General features: G+C 45.3%; 1 protein-coding gene across 1 annotated transcript in view; it reads left to right on the forward strand.

Annotated features, from left to right (window-relative positions):
• Window positions 1-18,000, forward strand: part of FHIP1A (FHF complex subunit HOOK interacting protein 1A) — a 216,489-nt gene that overhangs the window by 187,916 nt on the left and 10,573 nt on the right. The window contains exons 9-11 of the mRNA XM_080676534.1: window positions 836-915; window positions 9,623-9,813; window positions 13,731-14,861. Of these exons, the coding sequence (XP_080532660.1) occupies window positions 836-915; window positions 9,623-9,813; window positions 13,731-14,861 (1,402 nt within the window). The remainder of the gene's footprint in view (window positions 1-835; window positions 916-9,622; window positions 9,814-13,730; window positions 14,862-18,000) is intronic.

An 18,000-nucleotide genomic window follows, 5' to 3' on the forward strand; every position in this document is an offset into this window, starting at 1 on the left:
TATAGTATTTGATTAGAAAGCCTAAACCTGGAATTGGGCCATGATGCAGAATTATCCTCCTACAAAATACCTGTTTGCTCCTATTTCTAATCTGTAAAGATCCAGATAAACCTGCCCCTATAACTCTCCAATGCGTGCATCCCGTACAAAGAAGGAGAGCCTGAATTACAATCACTTACCTGGTCTGATAGAATGATAAGCGCTGACTCCCAAAAGGGCATGACGGTTTTATAATATACCTTTGGGTTTCTTTCCAGTTTGGTTGTGTAGCTTTCCTTTATGGAAATCAGAGAGTGAGAGAAGTCTTGTTTCTTTGTGTGTGTGTGTGTTTTTTTTAATGAACTTCTTAGAAAAGTGTATTATCACACCCTCAACACAATGGAAAATGGAACGGAGGAGAAGGTTTGCCCCAAAGCCAGGAGGAGCTGCGGCTCAGGGCTGAGAACTCGAGAGGGAAGTTTGGCCAGAGCATATGCAGTTTCCTGTTAGCCGGGCCTTGTGGATAATGAATGTCATATCTAAAATAACCTGGGCAAACAGGTGACAAGCAGCATCTTTATGTGGGTCTTAAACAGGTGGCACTGTGAGGGGGGCATTTTGTAGGGGGGCAATTCTGCATAATGGTGTAATTCCAGGCGTAGTCTTTCTAATAGAACCCTACAGAACCGACAGCCTGAATACCCGTAATGCACATTCTCTGTGGCAGCAGCATGTTTCATCAAAACTGCTGAATAAAAGAGGCCATTTTATTTTGTAATTCTGATTTATTTGCCATCTGTGGAGAGTGGAGCCATCCTTCCAATATCTGAAATAGAACGTGTTTATTGTTCCCCAGCTCTGTGTGGTGTCCCTGGCATTATTTAGGACTCTCATCGGTTTACACTGTGAGGACGTGATGTTACAACTAGTTTTGAGGTGAGTGGCCATCTTTTGTTCCCTTTAAAGAAAAACTCACTCTGTACTCTTGCTATTACATATTTCTTTGGTAACATAAGCTAAATAGGGGCTGTGTGTCAAAGAAAGGAAATCATCAAGACCAATCAATTTAATTTCTGCACTATTTCCCAAGGTTAATTTTAGTTTTATTGTTAAAAATTTTCAGGGGGCCAAATACATTATGTTACAAATATGCTCCTGCAAAGGAAAGGTAGGATGTTTGGAAATTTTCAGAATTATTATAAAAGCTTTTCTGAGGCGTGGCTGAATGTCTTTTTCATAAACAAGGGGACCTGTGTTACTTGGGGGAAAAAACCAAACTTTTCTAAATATGAAATGCTGTTGATATATAGTTCCTGTGACTATTGCTTTGGTAATGGTACAAATACAATGTGCACTCTAACCTGTATGTATGTTTCAATTAAATTCAGTAAATATTTAATGAATACTTTCTGTGTACAGTTCAGAAGGGAGTAAGGTGTGGAGCAGATGAGTTGAAAGGACTTACTTATGTACAAGGTAGAAAAGGTGTGTCCTTCAGGGGCACCAGTGGGAAGGGTTTCATCAAGTGGCTGGTATTTGATGCCAGGTGTTGGGAGTCAGAGTGGACTACTATTAAGACAACATTAATTTGGTCATTTGGCAAGGGGACTCAGGAACCCCGAATCCTGTCTGGGCCCAGGTCTGCCTCTCCTTCCGGGGTCCCCAGGGCAGCAGCTGCTTCTGTAAGGAAGAAAGGGAGGGTTGCTGGGGTCTGTGCTCCATACTCCCCTCTGGTGGTGCGGAAAAGCCACCAGATCCTGGGCATGTCCTCACCTCCCCCCTCCTTACTGGGTTTCCCCACCCTTCCTGTGACCCCTCTCTGGGAATAGGGTGGAAGAAGCCAGAGCAGAGGGAGAGGAGGAGACTTGGACTGCCCCTGGCCCCCTTGTGGTCTTTGATACAATGTAGGTAGAATGGGAGATGGCATTCCAAGTGCATGTACCAGCATTTCCAAAGAGGTAGTTCTTTGGAAAAGGAAGGGGATGGGAGTGTCATCATGGGGACAGCAGCATGGCATCGCTCCAGAGCCAGTTAGAAACGCACATTCTTGGCTTTCTCCCAGAGGGGATGGCTCCGCCATTTGGGGGTGGGCATGTTTTACAAACTCTCCAGGGTATTCTGATGGCTGGCTAACCACTGGCTGAAGGAGCAGTGCCGTGTAGCTGTAGCACCTGCAAAAGCGAATGATAAAACACAGGCAGGAAGGTTGGTGGTGGCATTGTGGTGGAGGCCTTCAGAGTTATCCTGTTATGGGAGAATATCACCTACTCATTTTCTATGTTTAAAAAGAGTTTTGGACTTTTTAGTGGTTTAGATCAGGTCACCAACAACCACTCTTGAGGCATTAGCAAAGAAAAAAAAAACCTATCAGGAGTGAATGCCCGGGGTCATCTGGGTATGGCATTGGTTATCTGTTCGAGAAGGATTACTTAGCTCCCCATCAAATCTCTACCGATATGACAGAATGCATTAGCAACACTGGCTGAAATCCGTTAGCGCAGCTTGTTAAAGCCTTTTCTAGTCCCCACAACTAGACTTTGCCTCCAACAAGGGTAAAGCCTGATTATATTTAAATGTTAAACTCTCCAATACTGCTTCTCTGAAGCATGAAAAGCTGGTGTCTCTTTTAGTGTACCTGGATGCCTGGCCCCACTCCGGAGGGGCGGAGCTTCCCCATACTGGGCCACCTGGCCAGCTGAGCCAGGTGGCAGAAGCTGGCTGTCTGCTTTTACAAGGTGGCCTCTCCTCACCTTTTGTCTGCTTATGAAGTGGTGTTTGCTAAAAACTGTCCTTAGAGATGATATTAGTTAAGGCTTTTTGTTGTTGTTGTTGTTGAAATGCAGATCTGTACCTTACGACGGTGAAGAATTAATTAGCTCATGGTTGAAATATGTACATGCTCAAGTCAGGACTAGTTATTTCCTGGGTAAGGAATTACTAGAAGAGTGCATGAATAGAATAATGGAAAAAATCTCAACAAAGCCATCCTAGGCTTTCTTCTTTGTTTCTTTGATGATGACAATGATGATGATGATGAAGAAGAAGGTTGCCTTTTATTGAATGCTTTATTTCTAATTCTGCTGCACTGCCTGGGGGAATCCATGAGAAGAGCGAATAGAGGACTTACACAGAACGGGCATGTAGGAGAGACCTGGGCAACCTCTACTTCCTGGTCTCTGCCCTCTCTGCCCTCTGAACTACTGATTTCCCCCCACATTTAAAATTATTTATAATTGTGGAAAATGCACATAACAATTCCCCACTTAACTATTTATAAGTGTACTGTTCAATGGTACTAAGTACATTCACATCGTTGTGCAACTATCACCACTATCCATCTCAGAACTGTTTCACCTTGCAAAAGTAACACTGTAATCATTAAACAATAACTCCCCATTTCTCCCTCCCCCTAGCCCCTGGCAGCCACTGTTCTACTTTCTGACTCTATGAATTTGACTACTCTAGGTACCTCATATAAGTAGAATCAATAGTGTTTGCCTTTTTGTACCTGACTTATGTCACTTAGCATACAAGTGTCTTTAAGGTTCATCAATGTTGTACCATGTCTGATTTTTTTGCCTTTTTAAGGCTGAATACGATTCTGTGGTTTATACCATATTTTTAATTCATCCATCTGTTGATGGGCACTGTAGATTGCTTCCAGTTTTTGGCTACTGTGAGTAATGCTACTATTGGTGTACAAACATCTCTTTAAGACCCTGCTAGCAATTTTTTAGGTATATTCCTAGAAGTGGAATTGCTAGATCATATGGTAATTCTACTTAAAATTTTTTTTATTGTTTTCCCTAACAGCTGCACCATTTTACATGCCTACCAATATATGGATTTCTCCATATCCTCACCAACATATGTTATTTCTTTTAAGAAAGTAGATAGTTTTAATCAAACAAAAATGACAAGCAGATTTAAGAAAGAACTACCTAGAACTCTTAGAAACAAAAACTGTAATTATTAAAATGAAGAAAGCTGAGTGGGATAAATAGCATTTAAGATACAGACTAAGAGAGACCTAATGAACTAGAAGATAGATTGAGGAAGGTATTAAGTTTGCAGCAGAAAGAGATATAAAGAGATAAAAAATATGAAAACAAGGCTATGAACAGTGGAGGCAAGAATCCAGCTGGGGCCCCAGAGTGGGAGTGAACTCCTGATTTGACTAGACCTGTTCTGTTTTTGGAATTTGCTGCCTCATAAGGTTTTTGGAAAGATCAGCTGTGGTGATATCTGTGAAAATGTGTTGAAATGCTATAAGGTATTGCACAAATTTAAGGAAGTGGAATTTTCTAGAAAATGCATTTTAAACTAATGAAAACAATGTCTCTTCTGATTTAGAATCTATACCAAAAGCAAGAATAATGAAAAGTCCTTATTCTGTTATTCATTTGAACTTTATCTTAAGGGACATAAAAAATAGGTTTGTAATCCATCCTTTTGTTGTTGCCATTGCTGTCACTCAAGTGTACACGATGAATTTGTAGATCTGGGAGGCAATAGAGCAGTGAAGATTATGTGAATCCTTTTAATGGAGTTATTTGTTATGTGATAAATAAATAATAACTAGACATCGATTTCGTTGTAACCCAAATACTCTTAAATATTGACATCTCAAAGTGATAATCCAGTTACAACTGATATCCTTCTTTCAGTTAGCAAAATATCAGAAAAGTACGTTGAAATAAGATACTCCCCAAGGAGAGGCTATTTTAGTGAGCAGAAAACCAAGGAGAAATTATCCATCTCCATGTATGTGACATGTGATAGGCCAAAGGCAGGCAGAAATGCTGAGGAGCAGTGAAGGGAGAGATCACCCCCAGATTCCTGGCGCTTCCCCGTTTAGGCAAAATTTAACTGCTTAATCTTTCGATGCCATTGATGAATGTTCTGGGTAGGGTGTTGTTTTTTGTTGTTGTTGTTTTTTCAGAAGTGCTGGTCCATTGTCAGCTTTACGAACTGCATTGCCTGCTGTGTTCAGATAGAGGCTGTTTTGTTCAAAGAGCAGCTGTGTGTGCACTTCAGGAACATTTCCATCTAGCACAAGAGTTAGGTGTCTGGAGGAGGGTTTGGGGGGAATGCCAGCCAGCCTAGGGTAGGACAAATAGGAGAAATGTGGCCATACTATCTTTGAAAATGGAACGATAGTTTTTGAAATTTGTTAACGTTGCTTTCTAAGTGTTTGTCTAGTGGTCTGTTATTCAGGTCGTCATTATCCCACAAGAAGCACCTTCCTTACGTCATTGTACTGCACCGTTGTGTTTGTTTTTATTGTCGATGGAACAATAGGCAATATGTGTGCTTTGATATTGACTGGTTGTCATTGAATTGTTTCAGAAGTGATGATGACTTGTTTTAATGAGTGATACCCAGGAAAAGAGAAAATAGACAAGGGGTGCAGAGAGTTGGGGAAAAAAATGAAAAGAGGGAGGACAGTATGGGTACTATATATATTTCTGCTATGTTGTGGGATGGCTTTGAGTAATCTGGACTCTTAAAATCAGATATTTATTATCTTGTGATTATATTTATGACTTTCTGAATTTAAATAAGACCCCCTAAACAAAATAAGTAGAGTAAAAATGAAAAGATAGTCTGATGAGAAATACTTATACTGAATTCCCCAGTGACTTTTCTGCTACTGACAGCCACTTCATTTTGATATTTGACATTTGTTCTGTTTCTTTTTTTATTAAATAAATCTTTATTCAGATTATTACAATTGTTTCTCCTTTTCCCCCCCATAGCTGCCCTCCACCCAGTTCCCACCCCACCGTCTGCCCTTACCTCCCCCACACTGTCCTCATCCATAGGTGTATGATTTTTGTCCAGTCTCTTCATGAACCCCCCATACCCCTTTCCCCCTGAGAATTATCAGTCCACTCCCTTTCTATGCCCCCGATTCTATTATATTCACCAGATTATTCTGTCCCTCAGGTTTTTAATTCACTTGATTTTTAGGTTCACTTGTTGATAGATGTGTATTTGTTGTTCATAATTTTTCTCTTTACTTTTTTCTTCTTCCTCTTCTTTAAGAATACCTTTCAGCATTTCATATAATACTGGTTTGGTGGTGATGAACTCCTTCAGCTTTTTCTTATCTGTGAAGCTCTTTATCTGCCCTTCAATTCTGAATGATAGCTTTGCTGGGTAGAGTAATCTTGGTTGTAGGTTCTTGCTATTTATCACATTGAAAATTTCTTTCACTCCCCTCTGGCCTGCATAGTTTCTGTTGAGAAATCAGCTGACAGTCGTATGGGTGCTCCCTTGTAGGTAACTAACTGTTTTTCTCTTGCTGCTTTTAATATTCTCTCTTTGTCTTTTGCTCTTGGCATTTTAATTATGATGTGTCTTGGTGTGGTCCTCTTTGGATTCCTTTTGTTTGGGGTTCTGTGCGCTTCCTGGACTTGTAAGTCTATTTCTTTCACCAGGTGGGGGTAGTTTTCTGTCATTATTTCTTCCAATAGGTTTTCAGTATCTTGCTCTCTCTCTTCTTCTGGCACCCCCATAATTCTGATGTTGGTATGCTTGAAGTTGTCCCAGAGTCTTCTTACACTATCTTCAACTTTTTGGATTTTTTTTTTTTGCTTTTTGCTTTTTCGGTTGAGTGTTTTTTGCTTCTTTGTATTTCAATTCTTTGACTTGATTTTTGTGTTTTTCTAGTCTGTTTTTGGGTTTCTGTATAATATTTTTTATTTCAGTCAGTGTATGTTTAATTTCTAGTTGGTCCTTTTTCATATCTTCAAGGGTCTCGTTATATTTATCGGCCTTTTCTAGGATATTCTTGAAAAGCCTTATAACCGTGGTTTTGAATTCTATATCCAGTCGTTTGTTTTCCTCCATTTCTTTCGTTTGTGGTCTGATTCTTTGACGCCGCATTTTCACTGCTTCCCTGAGTTGGTAAGGTAGATTTGTGTGCTAGGTTTCCAATATCGCCCAGTGGGTCTGCCTCCCCAGTTAACTTGAGGTGGACACTCTTGGTGCACCCCTTTGTGGACTGTGTGTACAGCCTTGTTGTAATTAAGTCTTGATTGTTGTTGGTATCACTGGGAAGAATTGACCTCCAAGCCAGTTGGCTGTAAGGATCAGCTGTGTCTATGCTGGGAGAAGTTCGGTGCTGGAGACAGCCTTATAGGATTAGACTTGTCAAATTGCAATAGCCTCTGTGCTCAGCTTGGATGGGGTGGAATCTCAGTCTTGGCTTCCCGTCAGCCTTGCCTTTGCGCGCACGTGCGCGCCTTCAGACCTCTGCCTTCCCCGGCTCCCGAGTCTCCGCCCGAGAGTCCAGACTCCCCCCACAAGAGCGTGGGTCCCCAGGGGCTCGCCTGGAACTGGGGTCCAGTGTAGTCAGAACTGGGGCTCAGTGGGAGCCTCTGACTCCCTTCCACTAGGGAAAGCCTGTGGCAACCTCCGCAGCCTTTGTGTGCACTGGCATGCGCGCGCCTTCAGACTTCTGCCTTCCCCAGCTCCCGAGTCTCCGCCCGAGAGTCCAGACTCCCCCCACAAGAGCGTGGGTCCCCAGGGGCTCGCCCGAAACTGGGGTTCAGTGCAGTCAGAACTGGGGTTCAGTGCAGTCGGGGGCTTCCTTCCCCCTTCCGCCAGAGAAAGTCAGCCAGGCTCTCAGCTGCCCTTCCTCTCTGCGCGCACAAAGCCCCTTTGCCGTACCTCCAATTCTCTGTGAGCTTTTCTCTTTCCTTCTAGTTGTAGAATTTTCACTCAGCCAGCTTTCCTGTGGTTCTGGATGGTGTCCGTTCTGTCTTTTAGTTGTAGTTTTGAAATTGTTGTGCGAGGCAGCAGTTTAGGTGCTTACCTATGCCGCCATCTTGGTTTCTCCCTGTTTCTTTTTTTAAATTAAAGTATAGTTGGCATACAATATTATATTAGTTTCAGGTGTACAACATTCAACATTTTATATCTTATGATGTGATCACCACACTAGTAACCATCTGTCACTGTTCAAAGTTACTCACTATTATTGACTGTCTTCCCCTTCACCTTGTCACTCATGCCCACAATGCTTTCCCCTCTGGCAGCCATCAGTTTGTTCTGTGCTTCTATGAGTTTGTTATGTCTGGTTTGTTTGTTTGTTTTTACTTTTTAAAAAATTCCACATGTAAGTGAGATCCTATGGTATTTGTCTTTCTCTGTGGCCAAGCTGCTCGCCCTGACGCCCAGACTTATTTCACTTAGCACAGTACCCTCTAGGTCCATCCATATTGTTACAAATGGCAGAATATCATTCTTTTTTATGCCTGAGTAATATTCCATTGTGTATATGTGCCACATCTTTATTCATTCATTTATCAATGGACACCTAGGTTGCTTCCCTAACTTGGTTATTGTAAATAATGCTGCAGTGAACATACATTTTTGTTTCTTTATCTGTTTTGTTTTTGTGTGTTTTAAAAAAATCTTTCTCTGTAAATGATGGAAAGGCAGAGGGTCAGTGTACAGTTTTCCTGCCCTTCCCTCTGGAATAAGCCTTCATTATAAAGATACAGTAGAAGTACTGCATTAACTCTGAGGGGGTTATTCATTTGAACTGATTCCCCCACTTGTAGAATCTCTCCTTCAACCCACAGGGGATCTTCCTTTATTTAATTTACTCAGAATAAGAAAATTCTTAGTTTCTACTGAAAGCATGTGTTTGCAAAGTTATAAATTCCCAATACCTCTTTATTCTAATATAATTTCAAGCTACACACTGGTAATATTTGATAAGTAGCTTTATTAGGTTTGATCCAATGTACCATTTTTAAAAAATATTTCAAACAAAGAGTAGAAATCCCTGTATATCAACTTAAGTAATGAAATATGCTTGGTTTGAACACACTTTCTTCTCCCCACAATGTGTTCTAAGGGTGTCAGAAATTATTGCTCAGATGGTATTAGGATTGTCATGACGATTCTAGGATGCTTTTGATCACCAACCAAAAGTGTTTTGTGTGAAATGGGGCCCTCAGGGAGTCTTTGGCCACCGTATTTTCTCATAGTCACTCAGGAGAATATGAGAGGAGACTTGTTCTATGCAGTGATTCCACTGTCCTCCAGTGCCCACTAGGAGGCAGAGTTCCTGGGATTATAATCAGAATTATTGGAAGAGGTTCTTTGCTGTGAGAGCACATTGTATTGAGGAGGCAAACACCAAAATAACTTACTAAATACTACTTCTTTAGTAGAAGTCTGTGAGCATGGTGGAGGGAGAAGCTCTGTCTTGGAGTAGGTAGCCTGGAAGTCTTCCTGGAAAAAGTGACGCTGAAGCTGGACTTTGTAGGATGACAAGGCATTTGTCAGGCAGGGAGAGCCCCTTTTGGGTGAAGGTCACAGTGGGTACAGAGGCACAGAGGCAAAGAGAGATTGGATAGCAGCTCCATTAAGAGATGAGGAAGTTTGTGCAACTTAAATTGTGAAGGCCCTCAAATGCTCTGCACAGGGGGTTGTTCTATCAGAAGAAAGAAGCCCTTGACAAATTTTAAGCAAGAGAGTGAACCCTGGGGACTGGTGGGATAGATGGATTGAGAATGGGGAGAGGATGGGTCACCCCTGGCCATTAGTCGTGATTATGGCTTAGGAGGCACTGGTTGGGAATGGACATTGTGGAGACTGAAAGCCGCCCTCTTTGTCATTCTAGGTACCTGATCCCTTGCAACCACATGATGCTGAGTCAGAGGTGGGCTGTGAAGGAGAGAGACTGCTACTCGGTGTCTGCGGCCAAGCTGCTTGCCCTGACCCCAGTCTGCTGCTCCAGCGGGATCACCCTGACGCTTGGGAACCAAGAGAGGGATTATATTCTCTGGTCAAAGTGCATGCATGATAGTTCAGGTAGGAACTTGCTGGTGATGATCTTTAAACAAAAGGATGCCAGATTCTGTCTCTCCTAGGGATATGGGTCTCTTTGAGAAGATGGAGAATAAGACAGTGAGCTCCATGTCTTTTATGAATGTTTCGTTGGGGGTCCTTTTCTGCGCCGTAAGGAGTTATGACACTTTGTAATTAGTGTTCATTTTCATGCCCAGCTGTCACTGATTCTTTGCACCCAGACTTTTATTTTAACTAGGATTTCTAGTGTTGCCCTCAGAATCCAAATGTGAAGGAAGACGCATACCACTATGTCTTCTAAAACAAAATATGGACGAGGGATGTGGAGATGGAAGAGCTAAGATAGAATTAGCTCTTATTTTAATTTCTGAAATGGCCCATTTGTGGACGCTTGCCTGTCAATAACGTATCACCATAAAACTCGAAATTTGTGATACATCAACAGTATCTGAGTCATTTGATTGACCTCCTGCAGGAGTGATGTGCTGTTTGCCAGCTGTACTTGATCTTGTACAAGTAAAATGGAAATAGTCACCTCTATTAGCCTTGGCTCCTTGCAGGAAGCTGGAACGAGGGGGCATTGTGTATCTTTAGTGGTCAGAGGGCTGTTTTAGTCCAGGAGGGTTCTGCCTGCCCTACCACCACTAGCATGTGGCACAGTCCTGGTGTTGATTCTGGTGATCCGATCTGTATTCTGTTCATCCAGGTACACTTCTGTTAGGCCCCAGTCTGCTTGATTCAGAAATATCAGCCGATTTGGTATAAATGTAATTTTTAGAAATTAAGGTTGTCTTACTGATTTTTGCTCTTTAAATATACAGTGTATGCATGAAAATTAATAATTTTTGTGGTAGTATAACAAGATGGATTTTAGGTATATTTTCCTGTTGGTTAAATTAATGTGGATTTCTTCTATTTTCCTGCCAAGTAATTATTTTTAAAAAACATATTTGCAACTTGATATTTCTTTACTAAAAATGTTACTTCAAGAATGATTCTGTGGCTGATCTTGCCACAGAATTCAAAATTCAAGTTAAACAGACAATTGTGGAGTGCCTGCAACTTTCTTTCCCTGTGTTATCATATTTAATTCTTTGGAAAAGGTAGAATGCCCAGGTTAGAGATGAAGAAACAAATCCAGAGAGAGGGATTGGCTTGTTCAAGGTTATCTAGCGGGTAGGTCCTTTGTTCTTTCCACTGTGCTGCCTCTGGGGTTCCTAACAGCAGACAAATACTCTAATGGATGGGTGGTTACATAGATAGAAAGGTAGGTAGGTGGGTGGGGAGATAGATGATATAATTATTGTGCAGTGGCTAAGAGCTAGGATTCTGACTCTTGGGCTCTGCTACTTTCTTGGGCAAATTGCTTAACCTTTTAAACTGTTTTCCTCGTATATAAAGTAGTGCCTGCCTGAAAGTGTTGTTCCAAGGATAAGTGCCTTTGGACATGTAAAGCTTTAGAAGACTACCTGGCATGTAGTAAGTGCTAAATAAATATTGCTAGTATTGTTTTTTAATGTCTTTTTATTTACAGTGGATAGGAGGTCAACACTAACCTTTTAGCAGTAGAACCGTAAAAAATGAATTATGTCCACCTTGATAGCCTGAAAATGTATATTCCTAAAGGTCCCATTCTGGCTTAGTCTGGAGGAGATTTAAATAATGAGGAGACAAGAAGCTTGCAAAGGTGTGGCATCAAGTGACATAAGAGCAGGGAGTGACAGGAGACAGCCTGTGCTTGAGCGGTGGCTCTGCCACTGACCAGTTAGTTGGGTGGTCTTATGTCTCAGCCTCAATTTCTTTTCTTTTTTTTTTTTTTAAGAAGATCTCTTGGTTTTTTTAAAGTATATTTTTATTTTATTTATTTCAGAGAGGAAGGGAAAGAGAGAGAGATAGAAACATCAATGATGAGAGAGAATCATGGATCAGCTGCCTCCTACATGCCCCCTACTGGGAATCGAGCCCACAACCCAGACACATGATTGGAATCGTGCCCGGGACCCTTCAGTCCGCAGGCCGATGCTCTGTCCACTGAACCAAACCAGCTAGGGCTCAGCCTCAATTTTTTAACCTATAAATGCAGAAAATACTATCTACCACATAGGTTGTTGTGAGGATTAAATTAGCACCGATAAAGCACCTGCCACATGGGAGATGTTTAAGGGAACTGCAGAGTATATATTTTTCCTTGTTTGAGTTTTTTTTCCCTGAAGTTCCTATTTTTCAGTTATGCAGTAAAGAGCTTGAACATCAAAGGCAGAGTATGGGAACACTTGAAGCATCCTTAGGTGAAAAGAACCATTTTGGTAGCAAATAGGACTTTATCATAAAGAGACCATTTGGTACATATCAACCCTAATAGTTCCCAGGAAGGCAGCACAAGTCAACAGGCTTTTCTAAAAACCCGTGTTTTCTATAGAAAATCTGCTCCCCCAATTCATGGATTACAGGCCTTCCACTTTAGAATCAAAGTAAAAATCTTTAAAATCACTACCTACCCTGTGGCAGGTACTATATCCGATATATTACCTAAGTCAATCCTCTCAGCAACCTGAGAGGTTTCCACGGTTAGCTCTTACTTCTCTGAGGACTGCTACCAAATAAGTTTTCTTTTGGAGACAGCCAGTATCTGACTGGCCACATTGGTTCTATATCTCCTGTGAGGGTAGACTTTCTGCTCTTATCTTTCCTTCTTAAAAATCTAAGCATTTTAAATTATTCAGAAATCATTTAATCAGAAACTATGAGAACCAAAGTAGCTGGTGGAAGAAGTTCTCAGCAGCCGGATGAGTCACATACCCGTCCATGGCCTTTGTCCCCACACCCCCAAGGCCTTTGTCCCCACACCCCCAAGGCCTTTGTCCCCACACCCCCAAGGCCTTTGTCCCCACACCCCCAAAGCCTTTGTCCCCACACCCCCAAAGCCTTTGTCCCCACACCCCCAAGGCCTTTGTCCCCACACCCCCAAGGCCTTTGTCCCCACACCCCCAAGGCCTTTGTCCCCACACCCCCAAAGCCTTTGTCCCCACACCCCCAAAGCCTTTGTCCCCACACCCCCAAAGCCTTTGTCCCCACACCCCCAAAGCCTTTGTCCCCACACCCCCAAAGCCTTTGTCCCCACACCCCCAAAGCCTTTGTCCCCACACCCCCAAAGCCTTTGTCCCCACACCCCCAAAGCCTTTGTCCCCACACCCCCAAAGCCTTTGTCCCCACACCCCCAAAGCCTTTGTCCCCACACCCCCAAAGCCTTTGTCCCCACACCCCCAAAGCCTTTGTCCCCACACCCCCAAAGCCTTTGTCCCCACACCCCCAAGGCCTTTGTCCCCACACCCCCAAGGCCTTTGTCCCCACACCCCCAAGGCCTTTGTCCCCACACCCCCAAGGCCTTTGTCCCCACACCCCCAAGGCCTTTGTCCCCACACCCCAAAAGCCTTTGTCCCCACACCCCCAAGGCCTTTGTCCCCACACCCCCAAAGCCTTTGTCCCCACACCCCCAAAGCCTTTGTCCCCACACCCCCAAGGCCTTTGTCCCCACACCCCCAAGGCCTTTGTCCCCACACCCCCAAAGCCTTTGTCCCCACACCCCCAAGGCCTTTGTCCCCACACCCCCAAGGCCTTTGTCCCCACACCCCCAAGGCCTTTGTCCCCACACCCCCAAGGCCTTTGTCCCCACACCCCCAAAGCCTTTGTCCCCACACCCCCAAGGCCTTTGTCCCCACACCCCCAAGGCCTTTGTCCCCACACCCCAAGGCCTTTGTCCCCACACCCCAAAGCCTTTGTCCCCACACCCCCAAGGCCTTTGTCCCCACACCCCAAAGCCTTTGTCCCCACACCCCCAAAGCCTTTGTCCCCACACCCCCAAAGCCTTTGTTCCCACACCTCTCCGAAGTTTCACTCTGACTTGTTTCCGCCTCCCGCAGGGCCCCCGGAGCAGCCGCTCCCCGAGGCGTCCTCCCCATCGGCCTGCATCGTGGAGTACGGCAAAGCCCTGGACATCAGCTACCTGCAGTACCTCTGGGAGGCCCACGCCAACATCCTGCACTGCATGAGGGACTGCCGGGTCTGGTCCGCCCTCTACGACGGAGACTCCCCGGACCCTGACACCTTTCTCCAGAGTCTGACGGAGGAGAGCACCACCAGCCCCGCCTGCCCTGCGCTCAGGCTCAGGCTTCCCCAGCAGCTCCCCAGGGAGACGGGGCCTCAGCTGCTTCCCAGAAAGGACCGGGGCCACACGGAACTGGAGTGGGACGATAGCTATGACACCGGCATCTCCTCGGGGGCCGATCTGGAGAATCCTGGCCCCCCGGCGCCAATCGATCCCCCCAAACACATCCAGGAGATGAAGAAGAATGCCATCCTGCGCTTCAAAGGGTCGTACATTGAGGAGTCCGACTTTCAGGACGACGTGATGGTGTACAGGTTGTGTGCCGAGAAGGACGCTGAGGACACCAGAAAGTCACAGGAGGAGCCTGCGCGGCCCCCGGCCCAGGGCCCGACTGAGGGGCAGAGTCCCCCCACGAACAACGGCCCCTTGCCCAGCCCTCAGCCAGAGACAGACTCTGAGGAGGAGCATCACAGGGACAACTCAGATGCGGTTCCCAATGTGTCCGCGGAGCCACCACCAGAGAAGGGGCCCCAGGTGGCCCCGGAATCAAATGCAGAGTCAGCACCCCCTGTCTCCGAGGCAGAGCACGGTGCAGAGTCGACAGCGACTGACCCGGAGGGTGAAGATTTCATTGCCCGGTACGACCAGATCATTAAAGAACTGGACTCTGGCACCCAGGGCTTGATGGGGCAGAATTTCTCTTCCCAGGGACCTGATCCCTTGCTCCTCCCAGAAGAGCGAGAGCGGAAGGAAGAGAGCAAAGGAGAGCAGGAGCAGGAGGAGGGAAGGAAGGACCTGGAGGAGGAGGAGGAGGCGGAGGATGACTTTGACTCTCTGATGGTGGAAGCTCCTGCCGAAGAGACCGTGCCGTCCCCCTTTGGGGTGAGAGAGGAGGCTGACTGTGCCAGTCGCCGTCCCGTGAGGACTCAGAGTGCCCCGTTCACAGGTGACAGCCTTAGCTTGCTTTGTGATTTCTGCTTTTGAAAGCACTTGTGCATATTACCACAGGAGAGTAAGGTAGGTGGGGGTGAGGGGCATTAGCATTTACCTAACAGAGGGGTGGAAGTATTTTTGTGAAGAGTGGAGAAGGGGTGGTTTCATTTTTATTTTATTTTGTCAGTCTTGCCACAATTGTAGTATTTTTCCCCACCAGCAAGTTAGAGGTTAAGTTTTACTGTCACACCTCTGATAGTAATAGGACTGCTGAAACCACATAAGAAATCCAATCTCGTTATTGAATAGCCTCATTTCCTTTAGTCTAATTTATTTTCCTCCTGAGCATTTATTTCATGTGCATTTTTTAAAAAGTACATCCCACCCCCCATGAGAGTGTACGCTCCACAGGGGCCCAGGCGCTGGCTTGCTCTCTGCTCTGTCCCAGCACCTGCACACTGACCAGAGCAGATGGTTGGCACCCAGAACACTTGCTGTGGACACATCCGGGCCATTGGTTAGTTGGGCCTTTGCCTGGGAGCTCATTTCAGATAATCACAAATTCTTCATCCGAAAATAGGTACAGGAGACCCACATAAACAACTGCTGCAGAGTGGGTGTCCCAGTGATACACCCTCACCACAGGTAGACCTCACGGGAAAGGCAGAGATAGGGGAGGATATCCGGTAAGTGGGTTGGGTGAGGGATTATGGTGCAGAATGTCATTAAATATTGGCCAATAACATCCAAACCTGCAAACCGTGAGGCAGAGGGTCGGGCGCAGAGGCGGGTTCATCAAGCTCAGGGACCCGGACGGTGTTCGGGCAGCAAGGAGAGGCCCGAAGGGAGCTGGCATCACTGCGGGACAGACAGCGGCCTTCCCAGGCCTCCCGGGAATCCTGGCTCTGGCACTTTCAGCCAAGTGCCCTGGTGTCCCCGACCCTCCCTTCTCCCCCGTGAGGACTGAATGTCATACTGGGGGGTCATTATTAAGGTTGCTGCCAGTCCCAGCAGCCTCGGCTGAGGCTGGTCCTTCCCTGGCAAGTAGGGGGCAGCCTGGGGAGGAGCGACCTGCTCCCGCCTCCTCCAGTCAACCACCCAGAGGGAGTCACATCCCCTGCTGGCCCAGCCAGGTAGGCTTCAGGCGGCTTCGCGATCTTCCTCCAGTACTTATTCTTCTATTTACTGACGCCTAAATGGGGAGAAAGATTTTAATTCCACAATGAAAAGGCTGCAGGTTCTAGTTGAGATAACATTTCAGTGTGAATGGGTTTTAATTAAAATTCAATCAGTCAGTCAATCATAAATAAAAAGGATTAAACGAGCTTAATTTTCCCAGTCGATAGAGGAGGAGGGGAGGGAAGGCCCCAGACCAGCTGAAGGAGGGGCAGAGAGCTCGGTGCAGGGAAGCGGGCAGAGGGACCGCAGGAGTCGCAGTGCTGCCTGAAGCAGGTCCCCTTTACTCTCACCCAGCGGGAAATCCCAACCGTGTTGTGCACTCTGTTCTTCAGGACTCCAGGGCCCCAGGCGAATGGCCAGCCTTCCTCAGAATGCCAGCCTTCTGTTAAGGAACCTCAACCCTGGGAAATATGTAAATTGAGGAAACCAAGTATAGCTTAGGGCAAAAAAAAAAAAAAAGCTAATACAATACCTTATTAAATAACATCAATATTTTGCTTATGGTACACCTGAGAGCCAACAAAACATAGTGTTTTTTGACACATATAGGTCATTTTTTCCTCTCTTTTTTGTTGTAATTTATTTAACTTTAATCTACCTAGTCAATAAAATAATCATTGCTGAACACAATCACATATTAAAATAAGTGTATTTTATTTTTACCTCTTGCTAATTTAGATGCAACATTTAAAAGAAAAAACAACAACCCCAAACACTACTGTGAAATTTTATTGGGTTGTTCCTCTGTCGAAACTTCCGCAATTTACTAGCTCCTCTGACTACTGAAAACTAACTGAAATGGACCGTTTTCTCCATAGAAAGACATCGTGACTGGATATACACAGCCATAACTGCAATGGTGATTTGTCATTTATCGGCATAGGCAAAGCACCTGGTCATTTTAACTAAAACGTGCCTTTTTCGCCTTTGAAATGCATACACAACTTCAGGAAACGTCTTTACTCTTCCCGCGTCTGTGAACTTTGTCCTTGCGTGTTCTGCAGCATTAGGCTGAACGTCCATCTCTGTGTAGGATCCTGGTTTCCGCTGAAATGAGTTTGCCTCTCGGCAAAATCGAAGTTTCCCTTTCGTTTATCTAATTGATTTTGTTAGAGACCTTTATGTGGCAGGTCCTATGCTAGGTACTAAAGACACAAAAATGAAGGCGTTTGTGGACTTTTAGAGGAGACATCAACAAAGAACTGAACTCTCTTGGTGAGAAATGCATTGTCAGTGCTGTATGCCCAGTCCTACGGAAGCCCAGGGCAGGGAGCGGGGAAGGCTTCTGGAAGGGCCACGGCAGTGAATGGAACCAGGTCAAGGTCCCTGAGAACGAAATCCAGGCAGCAGATACAACAGGCAGAAGGCAGATGAGACGGACAGCGCGTGGGGCATGAACATGTGGGTGTGCGGGGCAGAGATTAACGTGTGCATGAGAGAGGAGACCAGTGAGCTTGGTGCGTGCCAGCTCACAGGGGGCCTTTGGGCCAAGCTGGGGACCTTGTGCTGCTGGCACTGAGGATACCCCAGAAGTATTAGTATTGGCAGGGATGTGATTGGATGCGCCTTGGAGTAGCACGGAGGGCACTGGATTGGAGAGGGCAGTGCCAGGGAGGTCGAGTAAGAGACTGTTGTGCCAGAGTTCAGAGTGCACCAAGGCTGGGCTCCGGCAATCCTGTTTCTAGGGGCAGTTTCTCGGCTGTCCTCACACTTATGTGCCAAGATGGGTCCTCAGAGGTGTTCACTGCGGCATTGTTTATAGTGGAAAAAGGCCGCCACAACCTGCTGTCTACTGGTAGGAGACTGTTTTACTAACGCGACTCCCATGGCAACATGGTAAGCACGGCCCTGAGAGAGGTGAGACGGCTCTGTGTGTGCTGACATGGCACAGGCTCCGGGGTATATTGTTAAGTGGAAGAGCAAGGTGCAGAGCAGTGTGTAGAGAATGTCGTCATCAAAAAAAAATACACTCA

Source organism: Plecotus auritus, assembly GCF_963455305.1.
Source record: "Plecotus auritus genome assembly, chromosome: 6".
Classification (NCBI taxonomy): Eukaryota; Metazoa; Chordata; class Mammalia; order Chiroptera; family Vespertilionidae; genus Plecotus; species Plecotus auritus.